This window comes from Corvus hawaiiensis, chromosome 23, assembly GCF_020740725.1.
Source record: "Corvus hawaiiensis isolate bCorHaw1 chromosome 23, bCorHaw1.pri.cur, whole genome shotgun sequence".
NCBI lineage: Eukaryota > Metazoa > Chordata > Aves > Passeriformes > Corvidae > Corvus > Corvus hawaiiensis.
Window position 1 is genome coordinate 7,218,650 of NC_063235.1, and position 23,520 is coordinate 7,242,169.

The 23,520-nt window shown below is 53.8% G+C and overlaps 1 protein-coding gene across 8 annotated transcripts in view; it reads left to right on the forward strand.

Moving 5' to 3' along the window:
• RPS6KA1 (ribosomal protein S6 kinase A1) overlaps positions 1–23,520 on the forward strand; it is a 35,295-nt gene that overhangs the window by 7,621 nt on the left and 4,154 nt on the right. For 3 of the 8 annotated variants that reach the window (XM_048327053.1, XM_048327051.1, XM_048327054.1), the window contains exons 3-18: positions 10,915–10,968; positions 15,052–15,168; positions 16,011–16,092; positions 16,385–16,465; positions 17,041–17,120; positions 17,732–17,838; positions 18,377–18,414; positions 18,525–18,667; positions 19,247–19,317; positions 19,545–19,633; positions 19,847–19,911; positions 20,823–20,925; positions 21,395–21,522; positions 21,975–22,100; positions 22,617–22,706; positions 23,161–23,319. In XM_048327053.1, the coding sequence (XP_048183010.1) occupies positions 10,915–10,968; positions 15,052–15,168; positions 16,011–16,092; positions 16,385–16,465; positions 17,041–17,120; positions 17,732–17,838; positions 18,377–18,414; positions 18,525–18,667; positions 19,247–19,317; positions 19,545–19,633; positions 19,847–19,911; positions 20,823–20,925; positions 21,395–21,522; positions 21,975–22,100; positions 22,617–22,706; positions 23,161–23,319 (1,533 nt within the window). Of the gene's footprint in view, positions 1–8,668; positions 8,751–10,914; positions 10,969–11,039; positions 12,788–15,051; positions 15,169–16,010; positions 16,093–16,384; positions 16,466–17,040; positions 17,121–17,731; positions 17,839–18,376; positions 18,415–18,524; positions 18,668–19,246; positions 19,318–19,544; positions 19,634–19,846; positions 19,912–20,822; positions 20,926–21,394; positions 21,523–21,974; positions 22,101–22,616; positions 22,707–23,160; positions 23,320–23,520 lie in introns of those variants that run through there. The other 5 variants (XM_048327055.1, XM_048327052.1, XM_048327057.1 and 2 more) reach the window with 4 other exon arrangements.

Sequence of the window (23,520 nt, forward strand, 5' to 3'; positions counted from 1 at the left end):
TAGAGGCCAAAAAGCTCTTGAGGTTCCCTTTGCTGCTCTGTGGGACGTGGACGTGCAGTCCAAGCTGGAGCAGAGCAGTGGGCAAGTTCTCCAACATCCCACAGCAGGAAAGCCACGAGAGCCCTGTGCTGCTGCAGGTGTCCTGCTTTCCACTGTTCTGAGGCCCCGTGGCCAAAATGCCTGTGAGCAGTGTCTGACAATCCCATGTTGGGTAACTTTTGAGCACCCAAAGCTCTGCTGCACTCTCCTGAAATAACCTCGGTCGCGTTTTCCAAGTTTGTACAAGGTATGTTTGCTACCAGCACAAATGAAATCCCTCCTGTAAACACATACCTTCAACTTGAGGGCAAACTCTGCCCTGAGATGCTGCAGATGGGGGAGCAGGCAGCACCCAGAATATCTGTGTGTTTCAGTTCTTTTTGTGGTTAGACGTCAGCAGCAGCTCCTGGCTCTGGCTCTACCTCCAGCAGGAGAAGCGAGTGGCCATCACCATCTGAGGTGACTATTCTCACGTTGAAGGTTGCTCAGGCTCCCTCCCACACCCTTCTGTGCTGTGTGTGGAGAGCTGCAAGGGGAAGAGGCACCTTTATTCCAGGTTTGTGCTATCCTTTTGCAGCTCATTCTGTGATCTCTGCTAAAAATAACTTGAAGCGGCGACAGCGGCGATTGCTCAACGCCCACGCAGCAGCCCTGTCCCTCCCCGGCCCTGTCAGCAGGATGCTGCCAAAGTACAGTCCCATGTGCCTGGGCCACAACCAAAGACTCTCTGCAAAGGAGGAAATCCAAGAGTTCCTCAAAGAGTCGGGAAGTTCACAGCTGGTGATGTGAGATTGATGGAGTGTGATGCCTCTGTCATCATCTCACCTGAAACACGAGGAAATGGTCACTGCAGAGGTAGCAAGGGGGTATTTTGGGCCAGCCTGGCCCTGTTCTGGTACTTCCTTGCTGCTTTTGTAGCTCCATCTCAGCTTCCTACCAAGGACAGCTGGTGCATTTCACAACCTCTTGTATTTTCCACTTTCAAGAGCAGTTGCAGTACACAAGTTCCTGCAGGCCCCGTTCCCCAGTGTGTTTACGTTGGGAATCAAGATCCTCGTGCTGGTTAGGGCTGGGGAAGAGTTAATTTTCACAGTGGATGGTATGAGGCTGTGTTTTGAATTTGAACTTAAAGCGGGGTTAATCATGGCAACATCCCTGACGCCAGGCTGCTGGTCCCATGCAGGATGGGTACAAGGATGGATTTTTTTCTCATACTCTTTGGTGGTGGTGGTTGAAAGCTGCTCTGGGCAGAGAACCTCATTCTCTCCTGCGTTCTCCAAATTTTAATTACCAGGTCGGGTGAAATTGGTCCTTGTTCAGCTGGGGAACAGCAACTGAATTCAGTGGAAAAATGGAACCTCTCATAACTGGTGTTTTTCAGCCTGTTCTGCAGCCAGCTTGGCTGAGGGGTGAGCCTGTGCTCCCTGAAGGTGCCAAGCATGAGGAATTATACATGGAAGTACAACACCCAATTAGTGAAATCACTTCATCATGAAAAGCAGAGGAGTGCAATTGCAGGGCTGAGTGTGCCCACACTCTCTCTGGGGAACGCTGGTGCGGGCTGGGGGTGCTGATCGGCTTGTTCTGGGGTGGTAATCACTGAGCACAGTGAGAACTGGGGAAGGGAAGAACTGAACTCTTCCAGCTCTGCACCATAAAAGGGACCTTTGAGACTGGAGCGAGGGCTGTGCTCTGCCACAGACACCAGGCAGGAGGTGCCCCAGGCTGAGCCTGGCTGTGGCTGTGCAGGAGAGGGAGGGATGCGGCTGCTCCCCAGATCTGTGTGGCTCCTCTTGGTTTATCCCGACCAGGTAAAGCTTGCAGAAAGGTCCTTCCCTGCAGTATCTTGCAAGGGCAGGAAGGAATCCTAGGCACAGACACCTCTGGCCAGTGAAATACCTGCACCACCAGCATTAACACCAGCGAGGGTTGCTCTGGGTGAAAGACCCACCATAACACTCTACAGACAACCAGCTACAGCTGCAGTCACAGCTCTGAGCTGGAATTCTTTGGGATGAGTTGGAGGAAGCAGGTTTGTGGCCATCTACCTGTGCCAGTCCCCTCTGTGGTTCAAGAGTTGTCCCGGTCAATGCTGGACACCACTAATCACAGCCTCTTAACGTGAAGGGTTTCAAAACAAACAAGTGAGTGCTCTGCTCGGTGTGTGTTTGCACAGCTGCTGCTGGTTCCTCCAGGAACTGGAAAGCTGTGGAGCTGTGGGAAGAGGCAGGTACCTCAGCAAATCCCTTCTCAGCCCACTGCCCCACTCCTGTGGCTCCCAGCCAGGAGTGCTCTGGCCAGACAGGCCCCTATGGCTGAGCAGGATGTGATGGGGGCAGAACATCTCCAGTGTGGCGTGGTGCTGCCAGGAAATGTCCCTGACGCTGCAGGGACTGGGCAGCAGCTGTGGCCACTCTTTTAACATTTGGCTTTTCCAGCCTGTCACTGGTAAAGCTCTGAGTTCAAACTGGCTGCTCTGTCTTGTCAGCTGAAGGAATCGAGTGGGTTTGTTGCTCCAGCAGTGCCTGACAGCTGCCTAGTCTGTTCCTGGCAGAGCCTTTGCTCTCTGTCCTTGGCAGGGCTGGGCTATGGCAAACAGCAGCTTCTGAGCTCTTAAACACAAATAAATGCCTCTTTGAGGAGCAGAGTCTCTCATGAGCTGCAGACTCTAATGAATAATTGAAGAGGGGTCAGTTTACAGGACTTGCACATGGGGAATGCGGCAGTGTTTGCTCCAGCAGCCCTCCCACATGGTCCCTGACCCATCCAAACCACTCCGGTTTCTCCTCTGCCATTTCCATCCCCCTGGTGAGTTCGTAGAAGCTGCCTCATGTTCTGTCTCCAGAAAGCCTCTTTTATTGAAGGAAAAAAAAGCCCTGCAAAGCTGTTACTGTGTGTTGTACTTGCAGGGGACCTCACCACAGACAGCGGAGAGGACCCCAAAGAACTCATTCACATTTGATTTTTGAAGGGGTCAGAGTGGGTTTGGGTCATTGGGTCATCTGCCCCAGAAACTGGGAGTTTGGAGTGCCCTTGGCTGGGTTTGCTGGGCGTCGCTGGCCCCCTGGCTGGCCAAGATGCTGATTGGGATTCTCCCTGCACACACAGGCTCCTGCAGCTTCACCCGTCTCAGCTTTATTTGGAAGTGAAGCCTGGACTGGACATGAGCAGTAAATTCCTTCCATAGCTCCAGGTGAAGCTGCAAAAGCTGTTTTCCCTCTGGTTGCACTGTGCTGCCTGCCAGGGCTGCCATGGGGCTGGGGCCATCCAGGGAGGGTACTCACAGCTATCTAAGAATTCCTGCCTTGCCTGGAGCCCTTTTCCTTCTCCCTTAGGAAAACCCCTCACTGTGTGCCTGGGGCAGCCTGCGAGCAGTGGGAGCCGAGGCATTGCAACAACTCCTGCTGCTCTCATTGCGGCTCTGAGGCAGGAAGGGTTTCCCAACTGCAGCGTGAAATCCAGGTCTCTCCCTTGCCAGTCCTGGAGAGCACAGCTGGGAAACGTCATCCCTTTGGACACGGAGAAGGAGGGCATTTATCCCTATTTGTACTTGAAGCCTCGGTCTGGGCAGAGCTGCTCTGGGAATACCGAGCAGGCTGAGGACACTCTGTGCTCCTGAGATGTGGCTGAATTGATCCCCTCGCTGTCAGAGAGGTGGATTTCACTGGACAGCCCGGGCTGGCCTGGATGTGGATTGGGAATGTGCTGTGACTGGTGTCAGAGGGGGACATGATGGCTCTGCACCAGCACTGGGCAGAGAACATCAGCAGTGGGATCAGTGGTCATCTTTGGGGGTCCAGGAGGGGACCTCTGGGGTCTCCACAGAGACAGAGTGAGGAGAAAAAAACTCCTTAAAATAGCATCTGAGGGGAACAGGACAAAACATGGTATTCCCAGTGCTGAGAGTGGCTGTAATCCCCGTGCTGTGATGTTTGGGAAGGGGATGGATATGATCTCCGTGTTATGGTCCTGTCCTGGCACACGGAGCAGCTGAGCCATGGAGGGGGTGTCTGCTGGCTGCACCCGTGGTTTTTATAAACGTTAAATGATAAAATAGAGCTTTGCTCCAGCAGACACTCATCCTGTGTGCTCTCACCGGGGTGTTGGTAACGCACAGCTCGGGGGGTGTGTTTTGGACAGGGGTTTTTTTTGCAGTTCACAGCCACCCCCAAAATGTGACAATCCCTTTTCTTGCAGCGTGTCCCGCACATGTGACCTTCCCAAAGGGTGGGAGGGAGCTGGATTCTCCCAGCCTGCATGGACCAACCCCAGCAGGTACCAAGCAAAGGCTTTTCCAGGTCCTGAGACCGCTTTCTGTGTGCCTTGCAAGGGGAGAGCCACTGGCAGCCTGTGTGCTGTGGGAGGAGTGTGGAATTCCAGCATTCCTGCGATACAGAATAGTTTCTACATCCCACGATAACTCCAAGGGCAGCAAACAAGTCTTGGTTCTTGTTGTGAAATCAGTGTTGTATTTTATAATTCGGCTAGGAAGAGTTTTTACCTTTCCTACTGAAAGTGGCAGAAGTGCCCCGTGCCCTGGTGGAAGGTGGTGCTTTACTGCTGGTTCCTCAGAGTGAGATTCTGCATTTGGAACAGCCTGGGACGGGGTCTTCTGGTTTTACACCATCAAAGCTCGAGCTGATTGGAATTTGCTGGGAGCACACCTTTTCTCCTTGCTGGGAGGTGTGTGTAGGGCTGCAGGAAGGGGAGGCTGCATCCTTTGCTCTTTTGCACTGGAGGCTGATTTGCTCTGCAGAAGCTGCAGAACTGAGTAATTCCTTATCTCCTGGCTGTTAAAGGCGTTTTCGTCTCCAGTGCCTCCCTTCATTGGGTGCAAAGTCCTGCTGGCTCCCTGTGCTGCTCTCACAGCTCTGGAACTGCAGCAGCACTGGAGCCATCGGGAAATCTCCGTTTGGGGTTTGGGAACATCTTTTGCCTGAGCTTGTATCTTTAGCCCAAACAGCTCACTGTCAGCTGATCCTGGCCAGTTGCAGCTTGTGGTGCCTGGAAAGGGTGGAGAAATTGTATTCATTAATTTATTTTTTTAAGAAACTTTTGGGATCTGCTGCCAACATAGCCCTGGATAGAGCCAGGAGTGGGGTGGAGCCTGGGGAGTGAGAGGGGTGCCTGTTCTGGAGTCTCTCTGCTCTCTCCATCTCAAAAGCAACCTGAGCTCTCTGATATAAAGCAGATATTTTGGTTTCTCTGTGAAACGAGTTGGTTAAAAACTGAGCAGATCGAAAAGGATGTTGTGAAGCACAAGGACAGGGGCTCAGCTGTGTGAGCCACCAACTGCCTTCTCCCTCCCTCAGCCTCAGGCTTTGCTTGAGAAAACCCCTCATCCCTTAATAATTTCCAAGATCCCTCCATTTCAGGGGTGCTGGATCTTCCCAGAGGGGTGTTTATGACGTGGGTGTTTATGAAATGGGCTTGGGGCTCCCCCCGTCCCGTTTCAGATGAGAAACACATTTTGGACGTTGAAGATGCTCCGAGTGCCACCTGCTGGAATGTGCTCGAGGGGTGCCAGGGTGACGCTGCCTGTCCTGTGGCAGTGCTCCCTTTTTAGGGATTTGCCTGTAACCCCCGTCGTGGGGCGCCAGGATCACTGGAGGAGCAGCAAACTCCTCCCCAGGAGCCACCAGGTTAATTTTATACAGTTTGGCTGCCTCTGTGAGTGGGGAGGAATTGCCCCCAGGAGGATGGCAGAGTGCTTCCAGGAGTCAGGCTTTTGTTTAAGCCATGTGTGGGGAGGCTCCTGATGTTTTCCATGCTAGGATGGAGCTGGTCATTCACTTGTCCAGCTGCCTTGGCTGTGTAAGGGTTTGGGCACAAGGCTTTGATGATTTGAGGATTTCTGGACACCACGTTACCCCTCTCTGGGCAGAGGCCTGACTGTGTCCCCTGGGTTTCTCCTCCCTCCCCCATTTTTGGTTGGTTTTGCTTTTCAGGAGACCACTAACAGTCCTTGGAGATGGTGTGGGGTGAAATGTGCAGCCCTGTTCCCTCTCAGTAATCCCTTCCTGCAAACCTCCTGCCAGGAATCCGCCCCCGTCCTTATCCACTCCTTGGGAAGTTCCAGTTCCCGAGGTCCCCGGTGTTTCCGGGCTGTGTTTGTAGCTGTGACTTTGTCCAGGACTTCCACCTTCAAAGCCACCCCGCGGTGTCCCTTCCTCCTCGGGCCCCAGTGTCCCCGAGGCTTTTGTCTGTCAGCAAAAGCCTTTGTTCAGTGTGAGTTAAAGGGCCAAAGAAGCCTCTCTCTCCCTGCAGATCCTCTTGGATTGCTCCAAGAATCTCCCTCTTCTTTCAAGAGAGTCAGTGGCCCCAAGGATTTATATTGTCCTGTTTCTGCCTTCTGCAAAAGCTGTTGCTGATTCTCTGATGTCTCACAGGGGCAAGGGCTCACCTCTTCCCTCCGTCTGCTGCCTGCTTTTATAAAACCCCCAGGACTGAATTCTGCAGCTTTTCCTGCTCTGAGTGTGGCTGGAAGTGGCTGAGGAGCTCAAGTGAGAGGTCTCATGCTTTTTCTCCCAGGCCTTTTCCAGCTGTGGCCATGCGTGCATCAAGCAAAAGTAACTCTCATAAAATGCAATAAACTGGTGGCCAGACCCTGCTCTGAGCAGGCAGCCCTGCAGGCATCCTGGATCGTGATGTTTGGGATGATGCTGGAGCAGGCCAAGCAGGGCCCACAAGGTTTCATGCCTGGGAGGGAGGGCAGCTGGATGGCCCAGGGTGCGTGGATTGGGAGCAAACCCGTTGGAACTTGTGCAGGAGAGCAGGACGGAGGCTCCTCTTGGGCAGGGAGGGTTTTTACTCTGCTTGAGGTTTCAAATTTTTTTTTTCTATAATTATTTTTGGCAATTGAATGAAACCGGCGTGATCTCACAAAATGTTCTGCTTGGCTGGACTTGTTTTCAGCTGACCTGGCTGTGGCTGTCCCCGCCCCGTGGCGGTGCTGACGTGGTGACAGCTCTGTGTGAGCAGCTCAGGTACCTGGTGACACTCTCAGCTCCCAGGAGGTCCCACAGCAGCTTCAGCCCTCCAGAGGTGTCACTCCAAGGGCAGTTTTCCTGTGGGGGCAGCTGGCATCAGGCATCACTTTCCTGGAAGTTGGGGGGTGGCAACAAAGTGAGTTTTAACCTGCTCCGACCGTGTCCCCATGTCCCTGCTGGGGACTGCACTTCCTCCCGGGTCAGAATGCCTCACCCCAAGGCCCTGCTTCCTTCTCCCTGTGCCATCACCTGAACAGATCCAGCCCGTGCTCTGTTCAGGTACAGGCACCCCAAGCTGAACCCTTCCCTTCCCCAGCCTGGGCAGTGTCTCTCCTCAGTGTCCCACAGGATTTCTCAGGCTGGGGGCTCCCAGGAGACTGAAGAGGATCTACCACAGAAGTGCAGTCAAAAGTACAAGGTTCCGGCCAATTCTTTCATTGCAAATGAGGCCAAGGGCCAGCCCTGCCCAAAAAAGGCCTTTGCAGGAGGGCAGGCACTGACTGGGGAGGTTTCTTTGCTTTGTTTGTTCCCCTTTTTGAGAACCACCACTTGAAAAAAAAGTTTCAGACAGAGCAGCCTTTGCTCTCCCAAACTTCAGCTTCGCTTCCTCTGCAGAGCTGCAGCACCTCCTGCTTCCCACTGATCCCAGGCTCCCTCCAGAGCGGGAGCTGCTGCTCCACGGGGAGGTTGTTGCTCCAGAGTAGGTCATGTAAAAGAACTTCGTGCAGAAGTTCAGGAGTGTGAAGCTCCCACATTCCTTCCCAAGGCTGGCACTCAGGGAAGGAGGGGTCTGAGGTGCAAGGAAAATGGGGAGCCACATGTGCACTCCCAGTTCCCTCAGGAGACCAGCTGCTTTCAGCCAGGGGTTTTACCACCCTCATTGTAAAAGACTTCTTCCCTATATCTAATCTAAATCTCCCCTCTTTTAGCATAAAACACCCATCACTCCTTGTCCTGTCACAGCAGGCCCTGCTAAAAACTCTGTCCCGAGCTCTCCTGCAGCCCCTTTAGGCCCTGGAAAGGGCTCTGAGGTCTCCCTGGAGCCTTCTCTTCTCTGGATGAACCCCCCCAGCTCTCCCAGCTTGGCTCCAGAACAGAGGGGCTCCAGTCCCTGGAACATCTTCATGGCCTCCTCCAGCAGGTCTGTGTTGCTCCTGGGCTGATCCAGAAGCTGCTGCTGCCTCCTGGCCCTTTCCCTGGAGAGCTGCAATTCCACTGATCCTACAGGGAGAGCATCCCTGCTGGATCAGCGTTTGTGCCGCTCAGAGCAGGGGCAGAGAAATTTTGAGGAAGAAAACTACCGAGCCTCTCAGTTGCTCGTTGCTGCCTCGTGCAGTGCCTAAAATTGTTCTTTCTGTGCCTGTTTTCTTGTGTGTGACACGGGGATTGAACTGATCCTCCTGAAAAGCCAGCTGAGATTTGCTGATGGCTCTTTCCATGCTTAAGCACCCGTAAAGCCGCCCAGTGCTCTCGTTTGGCTGCAGCATTGTGCGGCCATGGCCACACAAAGCCATTTCCCCATACGAAACCGCCGTTTCCTTTCAGCAAAACTCCCAAAATACATCCCAGTGACACAACCACGGCACCGGGGCTCTCGCGCCGCTCCGGGCGCTGCTCCGGGCTCTGAGCTCAGGAACCAGCTGGGAAGGGATGGGAGGATAACGGCCCAAAGCTTTGGAGATGCTGAGGCTCATCTTCCGCAGCAAGCCAAGGATCCAGGAGGCAAGTGTCTGATAAAATACCTGCTCTGCCTGCTCTCCTGCAGGACACAAGAAATCAGGGAATTCCTGATCCTAGAGAGCAGACCTTACCCAGGTTTAATTAAGCACTCTTTTGGAAAAGGCATTTTGGAGGGTATGACTGCTTTCTAAGAAGTGTCTTTCCTAGGTGCTGCCAGATTTTGGGAGTGTTTTGGGACCAGAGCATGTGTTGAAGCAACAGAAATTAAAACAGCTTCTGGTTAGTTGTTGATGAATAGGAAGCAAAATGCCAAGAGCAGAATCTGTTTTGAGATTTTGCAGGGTGGTTTTTTTTTTCTTGCATTTAGATGTGACGGTCTCAACCGGCAAAGTGACAAAACGCGAGCAAAAACAAACCTGTCTCTTGGCTTCTGGCTTGTAAAATCCTCCCTCAAAAAAAGGGGAAAGTAGAAAACAGGACTTGTATTTTGAATTTGGGAAAACCCCCGTTCGTGTGTCCCCAGCCCCTGCTCTGGGTGACTCAGCCGCCTGTGCCCTGCGAAGGCGGCGCGGGGAGGTTCAGGACTCGTCTCTTCCTCTGACTGGAGCGACCTCCTGGGCTTTTATTTTCCAGGAGAAGCCAATATCATTTCCCAGCAGTGCAGGAATCTGTGGGATATGCCTCTTCAGAGGCTGTGGGTGATGGCAGGTGCTGGGACCCCCAGGAGCAGGGAGTGCTGGACCTGCAGAGATCCGTGCTTGTGGGAATCCAATCCTTCCACCCCATCCCAGGCAGGGGCTGGTGCCTGGTCTGGAGGAGCCAGGATGGAGCTGCTTTCCCTGTGGGTGGGAGGGATCCCCGGGGCGGGGTCTGCTGAGGGTGCAGTGATCACTTTTCGCTCGGGAAGGGGTTCAGCTGCGGCTTTGGCAGATCTGTCACCCTGCTGCTCCTGGGGCAGCGGGACAGTCACCCTCTCCCAATCCCACAGGGATCCCGGCTGCTCCCCCTGCAAGGACACAGCAGTGCAGAGGAGGAAGGGGCAGAGGTGACTGCAGGGGTCCCTCCGATCTGATTCAGTCCTTCTGGAGCTGAAAATCAGTTAATTCCTAGCTCTAATCTCACTGTTCTCACACAGCTCCTCCCTTCCCTCAGGGCTTGCTTTTCCTTCTCTTCTCCCTCTTCGTAGCTCCTGTCCCACCTCCAGGTCACCCTGTGCCCACCCAGCGCCGTGGGCTCCATCCTGCTGGGACACTGCCTGAACAGACACAGAGAAGCCACAGCTCAGTCTCCCTTCCCTCCCTTCAGTCCCATTTTGTCTCATCCACAGGCAAAGACTTCTCTCTCTCAGAGGAAATGTTTCAAATCTGATTGGAGTGTTTTGGAGGATGATTTTTCTATTCAAACTTGTCTTGTTATCCAAAAACCAGGGGAAGGAGTACCTAGATGTGGTGGCAAATTTGTGTGTGTTCATAAAGTACACCAGGCTTGGGGACTGACCTTGCAAAAACTTACTCACACTTAAGTGTGAGTTTCAGAGGGAGAAGGAGCCATTTCTTAGCGGGGAAACTGTTCTTTTCTGAGCTCCCCTTAAATGCTTCTGCGTCTGGGGTTCAGACTCACATCTTGCCCCAGAGGCAGCATAAACTTGACATTTCTGCTGCTGCTGGGGACGTGTCAGAGCAGCTGGGCTGGCCCTGCCCTACCCTCGAGGTCTGTGGGGAGCTTTGCTCTTTGAGTTTGTTCCTCCTGGTTGCTTTAGAAAGGCTCAGTGCCTGGGTGGGAGAAGCCCAGTCTTTGCCATGGGGGTGCCAAACTTCCCTGCAGACCCAGGACAGAGGCTTTTGGAGTTTGTCCAGGTGTAACTGAGAGTAAAATCTGGTGTAGACCTGCCAGAAATTAATTCTGTCTCCTTGGTGCTCTGATTCTTGGGGAACACGTGTAACCATGTGCCGGCACCGTGTCCTTCCCCACCACTGGTCAGAGTTTATCACATCCAATCAGTATAAATTTGTTTGCTGGGACCTGGCTCCAACTGCTGTCCTGGAGCCACCGCCTGGCTGCGAATCACATCCTGAGGAGCGATGGCTGGTGGGACACCCCCAGTGGTTGTGAACAGCTCACCTGGTCTTGCTGAACAAGTTCTTTGGGAAAACTTCAGCAGAGAATCACAGCCCCTCTGTGCTGACGCTTGTTTATTGTCCCACAGGCAAAATCCGACATCAGTTGGGTAGAGAAAGACCTCGTGGACTCGGCAGACAAGGTAGGAGAGCTGCAGTGGGCACCTCGAGGAGACTCATCCATTTCATTTGCATTTTGTCCCACACACGAGGGCGTGAGCAGGGCTCGCAGGGACCTCTCTGAAAACCAAACCCTTTCCTGCCTCCCGCCCCTGCCAGCCCCTCTCAGCTCTGTGGAACTGCTGCTGCTGAGAGCAGCTATTGCTCACTTGCTCACATGACATCCTGGACTTGATTTCATCCTCCTCCTCCTTCCTCCCCACACCAGCCCCCTTTCCGTGCTGTCATTTGTGTCTCCTGTGGCTTTCTGATCTTGTCAGCAAGCCAGGGCGGGCACTTCTGGTTGCGTGGACGTACAGGGGAGATTTTATTGCCTTTCTGAGGCTCCTCTCCCACACTGGTAACACAACATGAAAAATTCTCTGGGTCGGGACGAGATTTATCAGCTCCTGCCGGGCCCACGCGCAGGGAGTTCGCTGCTCCCCCACACTGAGAACGTGGAGCTGCTGTGGGATGGGTGCTTATCTTGGGCAGCACATGGTGGACGGGGTTTCTCCTTCCCTAGGCTGTGTCAGAGCGCAGGAGGTGTCAGTGTGAACCAGGCTCTGCTGCAGGTGCTTTTCCAGGCCCAGGCACCTGCCCCCAGCCCCTGGAGCTCATGGGCACCGAGGTGGAGCTGGGCCCAGCTGCCTCTCTGGTGTTCAGTCATTTGTTTCTTTCGTTATCAGTTCTCAAAGAGCACGTGGTGGGGGCAGAGGGGACAAGACAGTCATAATTTGTCTCTCTGGTTCCCTCCTCTGCACTCTTGGGAGAAATTCAGAGATTGGTGCTGACATAGGGCAATTTCCTTTTGTGTGGGTGTCTTTTCACTCATTTCAAGGGGGTTCTTTCTTACCTGCACCCTCTGGGGTCTTGCAGGACCCCCGGAAACATGTCTGTCCTGAGGGAAACGTCAAAGAGGAACAGGCTTGGAGGGGGAAGGAGGCAAAACAAGCCCTCTAAATACCTCTGCTGTGTCCTGCCAATAATCTGAGCCATGGTGGGTTCAGAACCCAGAAATGCCCTTGAAAGCACCTTGCCTAGACCTTCCAGGGTGGCTCTCAGATAAATAACTCCAGAGTCCACAGCAAGGACTCCTGTGCAGCATAAGGCAAGTGAAGGACTGAATGCAAATCCTAACTTTCCCAGAGGAATCCCATCGTGGGTGACCCCTCATCCCTCTGCCAGTGGGAGAGCAGAGACGTGCGGCTCTCCAAGGTGTCATCACACTTCTGGGTGGGTTCTCGTGAGTTTTTCTCTTCTGTTTTAGAGAGGAAAGTGGCTTCTCACAATTTCCCCTGTTGTGGAAATACCCCAAAGCTCCCAGCCTGACGTGAACTTCAGGTAGCATTAGATGGAAATCACTTTAAGGAGACGGTGTGTGTTTTCTGTCGGTGTCTTGCCTGAGCCAGGGAACCCAAACGCCAGCGAGGAGCTGCGAGGTTGTTATTCTTTTTTTAAAAGCAAACCTGAAAAAAAAAAAAAGCCCCAACCACAAGTGCTGCTGCTGGGGAGGGGGAGCGTGAACCTCCCTCTGTGTGACCGAGCCTTGTCCCCACTGCGCATCTGCCACCAGCTCAGTCACCTGCAGCTCCTGCTCTGGCAGCGCCCGGAGCCCTCCGAGCCCCGGGACCGGGGAGGCCGCGGTTCCTGGGGCCTGACAATGTTGATCGGGATGGGAGAATGGAGAGGGACCCTAAACTTCCTCGTGTGTGGGCGTTCCTGACGCTCTGGCTGCAGAGGAAGCACCGAGCCAAGCCCTGGAGCCTGCAGCTGCCGGCCCCCAGCCCGCTCGCCAGCCCGGTCAGTACCGCTGCCACCTCCCACTGCCACCTCCTGCTGCCACCTCCCTCTGCTTCCCTTCCTGCCACTGGCTGATGCTTCCCATGGATGTTCAGGGCACTCTGGTTTGCTTTTCTTTCTCTGCCTTCTGGGATAGTTTGTTGTGGAGCCATTGGAAGAAGCTGATCTCAGTGGCACACAGGTGCTTTTGTGCTGGAGACTTGTGTGTGCTGCCAGCCAGGCTGTAGGAGCCGGCCACCGGAGTCCTGAGAGTTGAATTCCGAGTTAGTGGATGAGTCCATGGGGGAAAATCCTCCCTTGTGTCAGCAGGATGCCAAATGGCTTCGCACAGTGTTTCTGTGGTAGGAGGATCACAGGATGGTTTGGGCTGGAAGGGACCTTAAAGCCCATCCAGTTCCACCCCCTGCCCCGGCCACCTCCCACTGTCCCAGGCTGCTCCAAGCCCCAATGTCCAACCTGGCCTTGGACACTGCCAGGGATCCAGGGGCAGCCCCAGCTGCTCTGGGCACCCTGTGCCAGGGCCTCCCCACCCTCACAGGGAAGGATTTCTTCCTAATGGGTCCATTTTTGGGTCTCTCCCTGCTGTGGACTCTCTCCCTGGAGACCTGAACTGGCAGGAGGAGCTGACCTTGGCTGGAGGTGGGAAGCTGTTCCTCACAGCAGCTGTCTGCAGGGACTAAGCCTCCAGATGGAACCAGAAGTGCAAAGTGGCTTGTTTAAGCTGGGAGATGATCTGAAACACAGAAATGCGTTGTTTAAGGGATTATGGGATATTTCTTGCCTGTGATCACTGAGCCCAGGGAAAGGCAGGATAATGCCAGGGAGCTCCTGTGCCCCTGCCCTGAGTGCCTGAGTAACACAGGAGAGAGCAGAGCTACCACCATGGAAACAAAGCCACTTCCTAAGCTGAGAAAAACCCAGCCTGAGAGCGGGGAGGGGAGAGAAGGGAGCTCAGTACAGGTGGGCAACCACATCCGTGGGCACTGGAGGGTGGGAGTGGGCTGGGGCAGAGGACAGGCACGGCTGGCACCTGGCTCTGGCTGGCTTTAAAAGCTGCTTTGATGAGGTGGTTCCAGACCAAGTGTCTGAATAGGTCTAGAAAACAAAGTGTAGGTTTTTTCCCCCAACTCTGCAAGGGAAAAAAATAAACAGTAGTTCCAGCTTTCTGCAACCTCTGCTGGCCACAGCTTCCCCAGGGCCAGGGACAGCAGAGTGTAATCCATTTTTGAATATAATTGCTGTCCTTTGGGTCCAAAAAGCAACCAGACCATGTCTGCACTGGATAACATGGGAGTGAAGTGCTGAGGAGGCTGGACCTCCCCTTACAAGATGTCCAGCTACAAGGGATTTATGGCCTGAGTAAGAGTCAGGGAAGTTGAGCCCAGCGGGCCCTGTGGGAGCGGGGCTGGAGCAGGTCAAGCTCATAAGGAACCCAAATACAGATACATTGGCTGTGTCTGACCAGAGATAGAGGGAAAGGCACAGATGGAGACTAACAGTGCAAAAGGTCTCTGTATCTTTGGGATGCAATACAAAGCATCACAAGGTGTTTCTGTTGAACTGAAATCTGGGCTTTGCTCACTAGAGGTACAGACAAGTTTTGCTGGGAATAGGAGGTGTTTCAGCATCACCTCAGGGTCTGTGGCTGTGCTGGCCCAGCTCCCTTGGTGAGTTTATTCTATTTATGCTGATTAAATCTATTTTTTCTTCTTTATTTTTTTTTTAAGTAAAATAATGTGTTTTAAACAAAACATGTGCCAGAGACCTTGGCTTCCCCTCAATCTTCTTGAAGGCTGGAGTCTGTTAAGGCATCATCTGTATGTGCTGAAGATGCACTAAGACTTATGTTGCAGAGTTGCTCAGATTGCTGAGCAGATGGGCTCCAACATGTCTGATTTTTGCCAGCCCTGGCCCTGTTTTGACAACAGTGCCGTATTTTTTGTGTTGTGGGATTTTTAGTGGCATAAACACTCCTGTTTTTGCTACCAGTGCCTCAAAAAGGAAGGTGCTTCTCAAGCACTCCTCTGAAATGCAGTTCAAAGCAGCTCCTGTGGTTGGGGGGGAGGGAGGGCTCTGTATTTACCTGGTCCTCCCTATCCTGACTTATTGATTGCAGATGCTGATACCTGTGACAAGCACCAACTTTCATGGTTCTCTCAGATGTGGCTCCTGTGAGTCTGGAGCTGCAGTCCTTGTTCCATAATCCCATAAGGCTGCTTTCCCTTGCTTGGGAGTCCCTGCCAACCGTGTGCCCTCTGTTTCAGGGGGAAGGTGTTGTGCAGGAAATCAACATCACACACCATGTGAAGGAGGGCTCCGAGAAGGCTGATCCCTCACAGTTTGAGCTCCTGAAGGTGCTGGGACAGGGCTCTTTTGGCAAGGTGAGATCACTTCTTCCTATGTGCCATGCCAGAGGAATGATTTCAGTGATGAAAGGAACCATCCCCAACAAAACCACTTTTCTGACTCCCAGGAATGTTCCTGGGCATGTTCCTCCCTTCTCAGAACTGCTGCTGTGTGCCCCAGGCTGGGCCTGGCCCCTGTTTACAGTCCAGTTTCCCTTCTGTGAAGGAGGAAGGAAGTAGCCTGTAGCTGTTATCTAGTTCAATAATCCAGGTCTCTTAGAGACCATTTGCTGACACACTAAACCAGCTTGGTGTCAGTCAGTTACCAGCTGACAGTGGGGGCTCGGACAGGACCGAGTGCTGCTCCCTGGGCAAATGCAGCAGTGGCTTTGTAGAATTGGAGAAAAGTTGGAAAAGACCTCTGGGATCATCCAGTCCTACCAGTAGCACTGCCAAGCCCACCACTTGCAGGTGGTGTCCTTTTGATGTTGCCTAAAACCAGGTAGAATGAGACATCAGGGAAGGGAAGGAGATAAAAATCCAGAGGATGCAGAACCTGAATAACAAGGGGTTGATGTGACTGACAAACCAGGAGGCTTTTGTGGTACAGTGATGCATCAGTGCCTCCAGTCACAGCTCCCAGGCATCAGCCCCAGCCCCACAGGAGCTGCAGGAGTCAGGAGGTGTGGAAGGCTGGAAAGGAGGCAAGTGCAGCATGAAACTGGGGGGTGAGAGGAATCCACACACAGCACTTCCCTGGAAACCCATGGAAAAGCTTGAGCTTCTTAGGGACACTCTGGGGTTTGCCACTTTGGGAGGCATCCAGCTCCTACTGTCAGTGTTTAGTACTTGGTGAATGTGGTGTTCTTCTGCCTCAGGTTTTCCTCGTGAGAAAAATAACACCCCCAGACAGCAACCACCTCTATGCCATGAAAGTGCTCAAGAAGGCAACGCTGAAAGGTAGGAAGGAGACTCTTCCTGCAGTGCTCTGATCCTCTGTGACTTAAAGAGCACTGGGGAAATGTCACAGCAGCCACTGCTGGCCCCGGGGTGAGCTGAGTGAAAGAGAAACATCTTTATCCCATCAAAATGCCCTTCTTTTCTTTCATCTGTTTAAGAGCATCATGATGGAGGTGGGAAAACACCTGGCTCAAGCAGCTTGGTGCTTAAGGCTGGGATGGGGCTGGACACTGGGGCTGGACACTGCCCAGGGGCCTTTTTCCGTGTCTGAGCTGCTCCTCTCTTCCCACAGTGCGGGATCGACTGAGGACAAAGATAGAAAGGGACATCCTGGCTGATGTCAACCATCCCTTTGTGGTGAAACTCCACTACGGTGAGTGTGGAACTCCTTGGGGTGCTGGGAGAGAGGCTGCAGCTCCAGCAGACTCTGACTGCCTTCAAACACTGAACACAAATTCTTTCCTGGAAGGATCTGTGATCCCACTGCCTGCTCCAACTATGGAACGGGGAACAGAGCATGGACCGGGAGAGGAGTTTTAAACATCAGATCCCTGGGATTAAAACATTAAACCAGGAGAAGTTGAGAAAGCAGAGTTAACTAGCCAAACGCTCTGACTCTGGGGAAGGCAAGGACAGCTTTGTTCCCTGTAAGGTGACCGGTGCCTCTCCCGGGAAAACAGCCCTTTCAGGAGGGTATCACTGGCGGAAGGAGAACCAGACCCCCATAAAATGAGGATTTTCTGCAGTGCCAGAGTGCTGTGGGGAGCTCCCATTTCAGCAGCAGGGACAGGCCATCTCCTTTTCCCCATCAGCCCTACCTGCATTTAACCCAGGAACCACGAAGGGCATGTGCCCAGCTGGAGCCACTGGGATTTAAGTGATGAATGTAATACCACAGAGCCTTCCCTCAGTGCAGGGGCCTGATTCCTGCTCTGGCTTGTGTTTCAGCATTCCAGACGGAGGGGAAGCTGTACCTCATCTTGGATTTCCTCAGAGGAGGTGACCTTTTCACTCGGCTTTCCAAAGAGGTGGGTATGCTCCGGCATCTCGGTGGGCTGCTGAGGCTCAGCTCCACTCTGCTTATGGCCTGGAGAAGTGATGGACCCTTGCAAAGAGGGTGAAAACAGCCTCCAGCCTGCTGCTCGTCCAGAGCTGGCACCAGGACAGGGTGTTGTGAGACCCCTGTGCTCCAGCAGGAAAGCAGCAGCAGAAGTGGCAGGTCCCATCCCTGCAGCAACTTCAGATGAGCATCTCCTAAAGAACAAAAACTAAAAGAAGGTCAGTTTGGATTAGAATTAAGGAAGAAATCCTTCCCTGTGAGGGTGGTGAGGCCCTGGCACAGGGTGCCCAGAAAAGCTGTAGCTGCCCCATCCCTTGAAATGTCCAAGGCCAGGTTGGACGGGGCTTGGAGCACCCTGGGATAGTGGAAGGTGTCCCTGCCCATGGCGGGGAGTAGGACTGGATCCATTAAGGTCCATTCTAATCCAAACCATTTTAGGATTCTATGAATGGTGGGTGAAGTCTGGAAAACTTAGAAAGGGCAGGGGGGAGCAACGTGGATGTGGAAGGTCTTGCCTGGGCGCAGGGGAGCTGCTGGCATTGTATGGGTTACCTCTCTGCTTCCTCCCCCTGCCTGCAGGTCATGTTCACCGAGGAGGACGTGAAGTTCTACCTGGCAGAGCTGGCACTGGGACTCGACCACTTGCACAGCCTGGGGATCATCTACAGGGACCTCAAGCCAGAGAAGTACGTGCGGCCCAGCTGAGGCAGGATCCCAGCCAGCAGTCAGGGAACAGTTCCCACCTTCCAGAGGGGCTGGAGGATGCCCCAAGGCTGGACAGATGGGAGATGGTGGTGCCAATCCAAGGCTGCTGCTCCTCAGATCAGTGGTTCCAGCCAGGAGCAGCCTGTGTGTGCCACAGGGCTGAGCAGAGATTTGTGGCAGCCTCCAGGCTCCAGCTTTAGGCAGCTGGGAGCCTTCAGAGGGAGAAGGGACCAGGCTGGGCTCTGCAGAGCTCACTCCAGCTTGGTTATCCTTGCCTGGGGTATGTGGGGATCAGAGGGGGGTAACCTCTGGGGCCATTTGTTTACTGTGAAGCTGAGGGTGTGGAGAGGTGCTCCTGGTCCCACTCCTGTCTTGGTGGTGGAGCTTAAAGCACGGGGAGAAGGGACAGGTAACTTTTCCTTTGTATTCTGGGAGCATCTCAGACCACCCCCTGCTGTGCTTGTTCTCACCAGCCCTTACCACAGACAGTAACAACTTGTTTTTCCATTCCTGCTGTAGCATCCTCTTGGATGAAGAGGGACACATCAAACTCACAGGTAAGGGGCTCCACAGAGCCTTGGGCTCCAGCAGGGCCAGTTCCTGAAATACAGAGCTGCTCGAAATGCTCGGAGCACTGGCTGAGTGCTGACAGCTTTCTCTTGTGCAGATTTTGGCTTGAGTAAGGAGGCCATAGACCACGAGAAGAAAGCCTACTCCTTCTGCGGGACCGTGGAGTACATGGCTCCAGAGGTGGTGAATCGCCAGGGCCACTCGCACAGTGCTGACTGGTGGTCCTACGGGGTCCTCATGGTGGGTACCCTGTCCGGGACTGGGAATGGCAGCTGCCCCTGCTCTGGAACGCCCAGACACGGCTCTGTGTGTCCTCCAGACCTGCTGACCTGGGGGGGCTCCCCACGCCCCCCAAAGGGCTCCCTAAGGGGCTGTCCAGGCCTCCAGCCGGGAGCGCTGGTCCCTCGAGGCTGCTGTGCCAGTGGGTGCTGGGGTGTGAGGGGTATGCGGGGTGTGTGGGGGTGTCCGTGGGATGCATGGGGGTGTCTGTGGGGTGCCTGTGGGATGCATGGGGGTGTCTGTGGGGTGTCTGTGGGGTGCCTGGGGGTGTCCGTGTCCCCCGCAGCGCCGGGCCATCGCTGTCAGCGCAGATCTGGTGCCACCGTCTGGCAGCCGCTGGAGCCCAGGGCTCCGGCAGGAGCAGGCGCTGGCCTGGACACGTTCCCCTGCGAACCCCGTGAGCCAAGCTGCTGCTGGGAACACACGGTGCCTGTGAGCTCTGTCAGAGCCAGGCTTGAGACCCCTCACAAGCAGGAAGGGGCAACCCTGTGCAACCCTGAGCCTTGCTCAGACATGACCCCGCTTCTCTTTTCCTCCCAGTTTGAAATGCTCACGGGGTCACTGCCCTTCCAGGGGAAGGACCGTAAGGAGACAATGACCCTCATCCTCAAGTAAGAGCAGTTTCTCTCTCCTTTCTGCACAGGACGGGTGTTGCAATTTGGGGGCTCTTGCAATGTTGTGGCATTTTTTGGCAAGTGGTGCCACATCAGCAGTCAGTTTGAAGGGTGCAGTGTAAATGCCAGAGAGATGATTGTGCATTTTGGGGGTGGAGGTGCTGCAGTCGCCTTGTGGGTTGACTTCTTCAAACCTGCAGCTGATTGCATAACTTCCTCCCCAGAGCGAAGCTGGGCATGCCACAGTTCCTGAGCACTGAGGCTCAGAGCCTCCTGCGAGCCCTTTTCAAAAGGAATCCGGCCAACAGATTAGGTAAGACCTTTTTTTTTGTTTGTTTCTGAATGTCCCTGATGCCATAAGGGGCCTCTTGCGCTGGGTCAGCAGCGTGCTCACACCTGTGCTGGGCCAGGGCACTCAGGTGATCCCAGCCAGGTTCTCTGTCACACCTGGCTGTGCTGCATCCCTGGCTGTCCCCTTTGCCTTGGTGGGGGTTCAGTACAACGTGATCCGTGGTGCCTCTTGCAGGGTCTGGGCCAGACGGGGCAGAGGAGATCAAGCGCCACCCTTTCTACTCCACCATCGACTGGAACGTGAGTATCAGAAAGAGCAAATTTCTGCACCACTCAGCACCAGTAACACAGTTCTGGCAGCAGGAACAGCACAGTCCTGATGCTTGGCCAGCTATGGGAGAACCACCAGCTCCTGTCCCCATCCACTCCAATAACCCTTCCCAAAACTAAAATTCTCTCTGTTTTGTAACTGTCTCATACCTGGGCTGCCTGTCACCACACCTCTCACGTTTTCCTTGAGGTTTGGCACAACAAGGATTGTCTTGCACAAAGTGGGAAGGAATTGGGGAAACATTCCTGGCAAGGAGATCAGGGCAATCACTGAATTGGCATTTCCCAACTGTTTCTGGCCAACTCCCACCTTACTGTGTAGTTGTGTTCTTCCCTGTTCTCCCTTACTTGGAAAGAGTTTTGAAGTCCAGTGCTTCCAAGGCCCCCAACAAGCTGCTAGACCGACCTTCCAGGATTGCCAGTAAAGCTTTTTTCCAATTTTTGCTTCAAGAAGCAATTAAAAAAGGCACTTGGAGTTTTGGGTTATGAATATCCTGCTGGGGCATCTCCCAGCCATCCCTTGGGAAATACGTGTCAGCAAAGCCCTAAAGGGAGTTAGGAGGAGATGGAAGAGTCTGTTGAGAGAAATACTTTATGGATACTGTGTTTGGAGTGGGGGCAAGTTGCCTACAGAAAATTTTTCTTGACTTAATATATGGTAGAACTTGTAGTGTTTCTTCACAAACTGACTCAAAAACACCCAACCAGCTAAAAAGTCCTCCCTCAGGCTGCCGAGCTGTAGCGAAATGCTAAGCCACAGAGTTTCACAAAATCTCTTCCTGGCCCTCATTCTTCACCAGCCTTTGCACCCTTTGGAGAAGGTGCCTGTGGGAGCACTTCCCAGCTGTTTTTGCAGCTGTGTTTTGGTTTTTGTTTTGCAGAAGCTGTACCGCAGGGAAATCAAACCCCCCTTCAAGCCTGCAGTGGGTCAGCCAGATGACACCTTTTATTTTGACACAGAATTCACGTCACGGACACCAAAAGGTTTGTATGACTTGAGGCAAAGCCCAAGTTTCCTGTGTGAGATGTCTCTGTGGCTTCACACCGGGGAGTATCCGGTGCCAGCAGGATAAGGTTTCTGCACAGGGAAGGTTCAGGTTGGATATCAGGGAAATTTCTTCTCCCCAAAGGGTTGTCAGTCCCTGGCCCAGGCTGCCCAAGGTAGTGGTGCAGTCACCATCCCTGCAGGAGTTTAAAAGCCATGTGGATGTGGCACTTGGGGACATGGTTTCGTGGTAGCCTTGGCAGTGCTGGGGGAATGGTTGGACTCACTGATCTTAGAGAGCTTTTCCAGCCTGGACAATTCCATGATTCTCTGTGGGATTCTGTGATTCTCTGTGCTGCTGGTGTGGCTCCCATCTCAAATAAATTACAGGAGCGTAGCTCCTGGGAGTGAGGGGGAGGCTTCTGCTCCTCAGGCCCTCCTCAAGCTGTCTCTCAACTCCTGCTGCAGATTCCCCGGGTGTCCCCCCGAGTGCAGGGGCCCATCAGCTCTTCCGAGGCTTCAGTTTCGTGGCGACCGGGTTGATGGAGGATGGTAAAGTGAAACCTGCCCAGCCACCCCTGCATTCGGTTGTGCAGGTAAGGAATGGGGGCAGAGGAACAGCTCTTTGGAGGTGCAGGAATGCTCCAGGTCTGCAGGACCTCTGCACCACCTGGAGCCTGAGGCAGTTCTCTTTGGAATTCTTGCCTCCTGTTGTTCTTTCATCACCACTGACTGTCACATTGTGCACAGGCTGTCAGGGCAGTGTGGGGCTGCGGCTTTGCTGTCCCCAGGTGGATCTGTGCTGCTGAGTCTGTAAATGCCCGTGGCCTGGAGGTGCCACCTAAAGGCACCGTGCTCAGTGCAGGCAGTGTTGGCTCACTGACCTATATCTGCCTTGTTCTGCTCTCCTCCCGTTCCCCACCAGGAGGAGAAGCTGTGGGATGTAGCAGACAGTCTGACAGCTCTTTCTGTGCTCCAGTTAACTCATCACATTGCACAAACCCTTCCCTGGACCCTCCTAGCTCAGCTCTCCTTTGTGCTCTGGCAGCAGCTGCATGGCAAGAACGTCCAGTTCAGCGATGGGTACGTGGTGAAGGAGGCCATCGGCGTCGGCTCCTACTCCGTCTGCAAACGCTGCATCCACAAGGCCACCAACATGGAGTACGCAGTCAAGGTCTGGGATCTGCCCTCCCAACTGAGCTCCCCGGTTACATCTTTGCCCTGAGCAGCTGTGGCTGCCCCATCCCTGCAAGTGTCCAAGGCCAGGTTGGATGGGGATTGGAGCAACCTGGGATAGAGGAAGGTGTCCCTGCCCATGGCAGGGGATGGAACAGGATGAGCTTTAGGCTCATCTAGGATCTAAAAGGACAATTTCTGTGCTGCTCTGCATGTACCTGCACTTCCCTAGGAACAGCAGAGAAGCAGTGTCCTCCTCCCTCAGAGGGAGGAGAGCATCTCATCTTCCTGTGCAAAGCTGTGGCTACATCAGGTCTTAAAAAAAGACATAAAATTTTGTGGGTTGAGGACTCAGAACTGATGAAGCAACGAAAGGATTTTTAGAGCTAAAGAGATCAGGGGACAGGGAGTGGATACAGCGCAGGAGCTCTGCAGGGCTCCAAACTCAGCTTGTGTGCTTTGTCCTGGCACCTTCCCTAGCCGTGGTGGCTGAAGTGTGTCCCTACTCTTGCAGGTGATTGACAAGAGCAAGCGAGACCCTTCTGAGGAGATTGAGATCCTGCTGCGGTATGGGCAGCACCCAAACATCATCACCCTGAAAGATGTGAGTGTGGCTTGAGAGACTTCCCTGTGTCTTGGTTTAGGAAGTGCAGGCTCGGGGGGCAGAGTTCGGCCCCAGCAGGGGCAGCCCAGTGACCCAGCTCCATGTGTTGCTCTGTTTCTCTGTCAGGAAAGGCTCTTCCCCCAGAGGGTGCTGGGCACTGCCCAGGCTCCCCAGGGAATGGGCACGGCCCCGAGGCTGCCAGAGCTCCAGGAGCCTTTGGGCAGTGCTGCCAGGGATGCCCAGGGTGGGGTTGTTGGGGTGTCTGTGCAGAGCCAGGAGCTGGATCAATGATCCCTGTGGGCCCCTTCCAGGTTGGGATATTCCATGATTCTGGGGTGGGGAAGCATCTCCAGGGCCACCTCTGCTGCTCCCTGTCTGCTCCTTGGAGATGGAAGTACAAAAAGGAAGCTCTGGAAGCACATTTTGATTACCCCATCCATATTTTCTTTGGCAGGTGTACGATGATGGGAAGTATGTGTACCTGGTGACAGAGCTCATGAGGGGAGGGGAGCTGCTGGATAAAATCCTCAGACAGAAATTTTTCTCGGAGAGAGAAGCCAGTTCAGTCCTGCACATGATCTGTAAAACAGTGGAGTATCTGCATTCCCAAGGGGTGAGTGTGGTCATGACTGTTTTCCTGGAAAGTTCCCTGGCATTACACTGCGCTCCCTCTCCTTCGGGGGGTAACTCTGCCCATCAGGACAATTATTTCTTGCTGGTGTTGCTCTCTTGGCAAAGCAGATGTGGGGCCAGAGCAGGGGTTGAGTGACCTCAGGCAGCTTTCAGACCTTTATCTACTCGGGGTACGAGCACA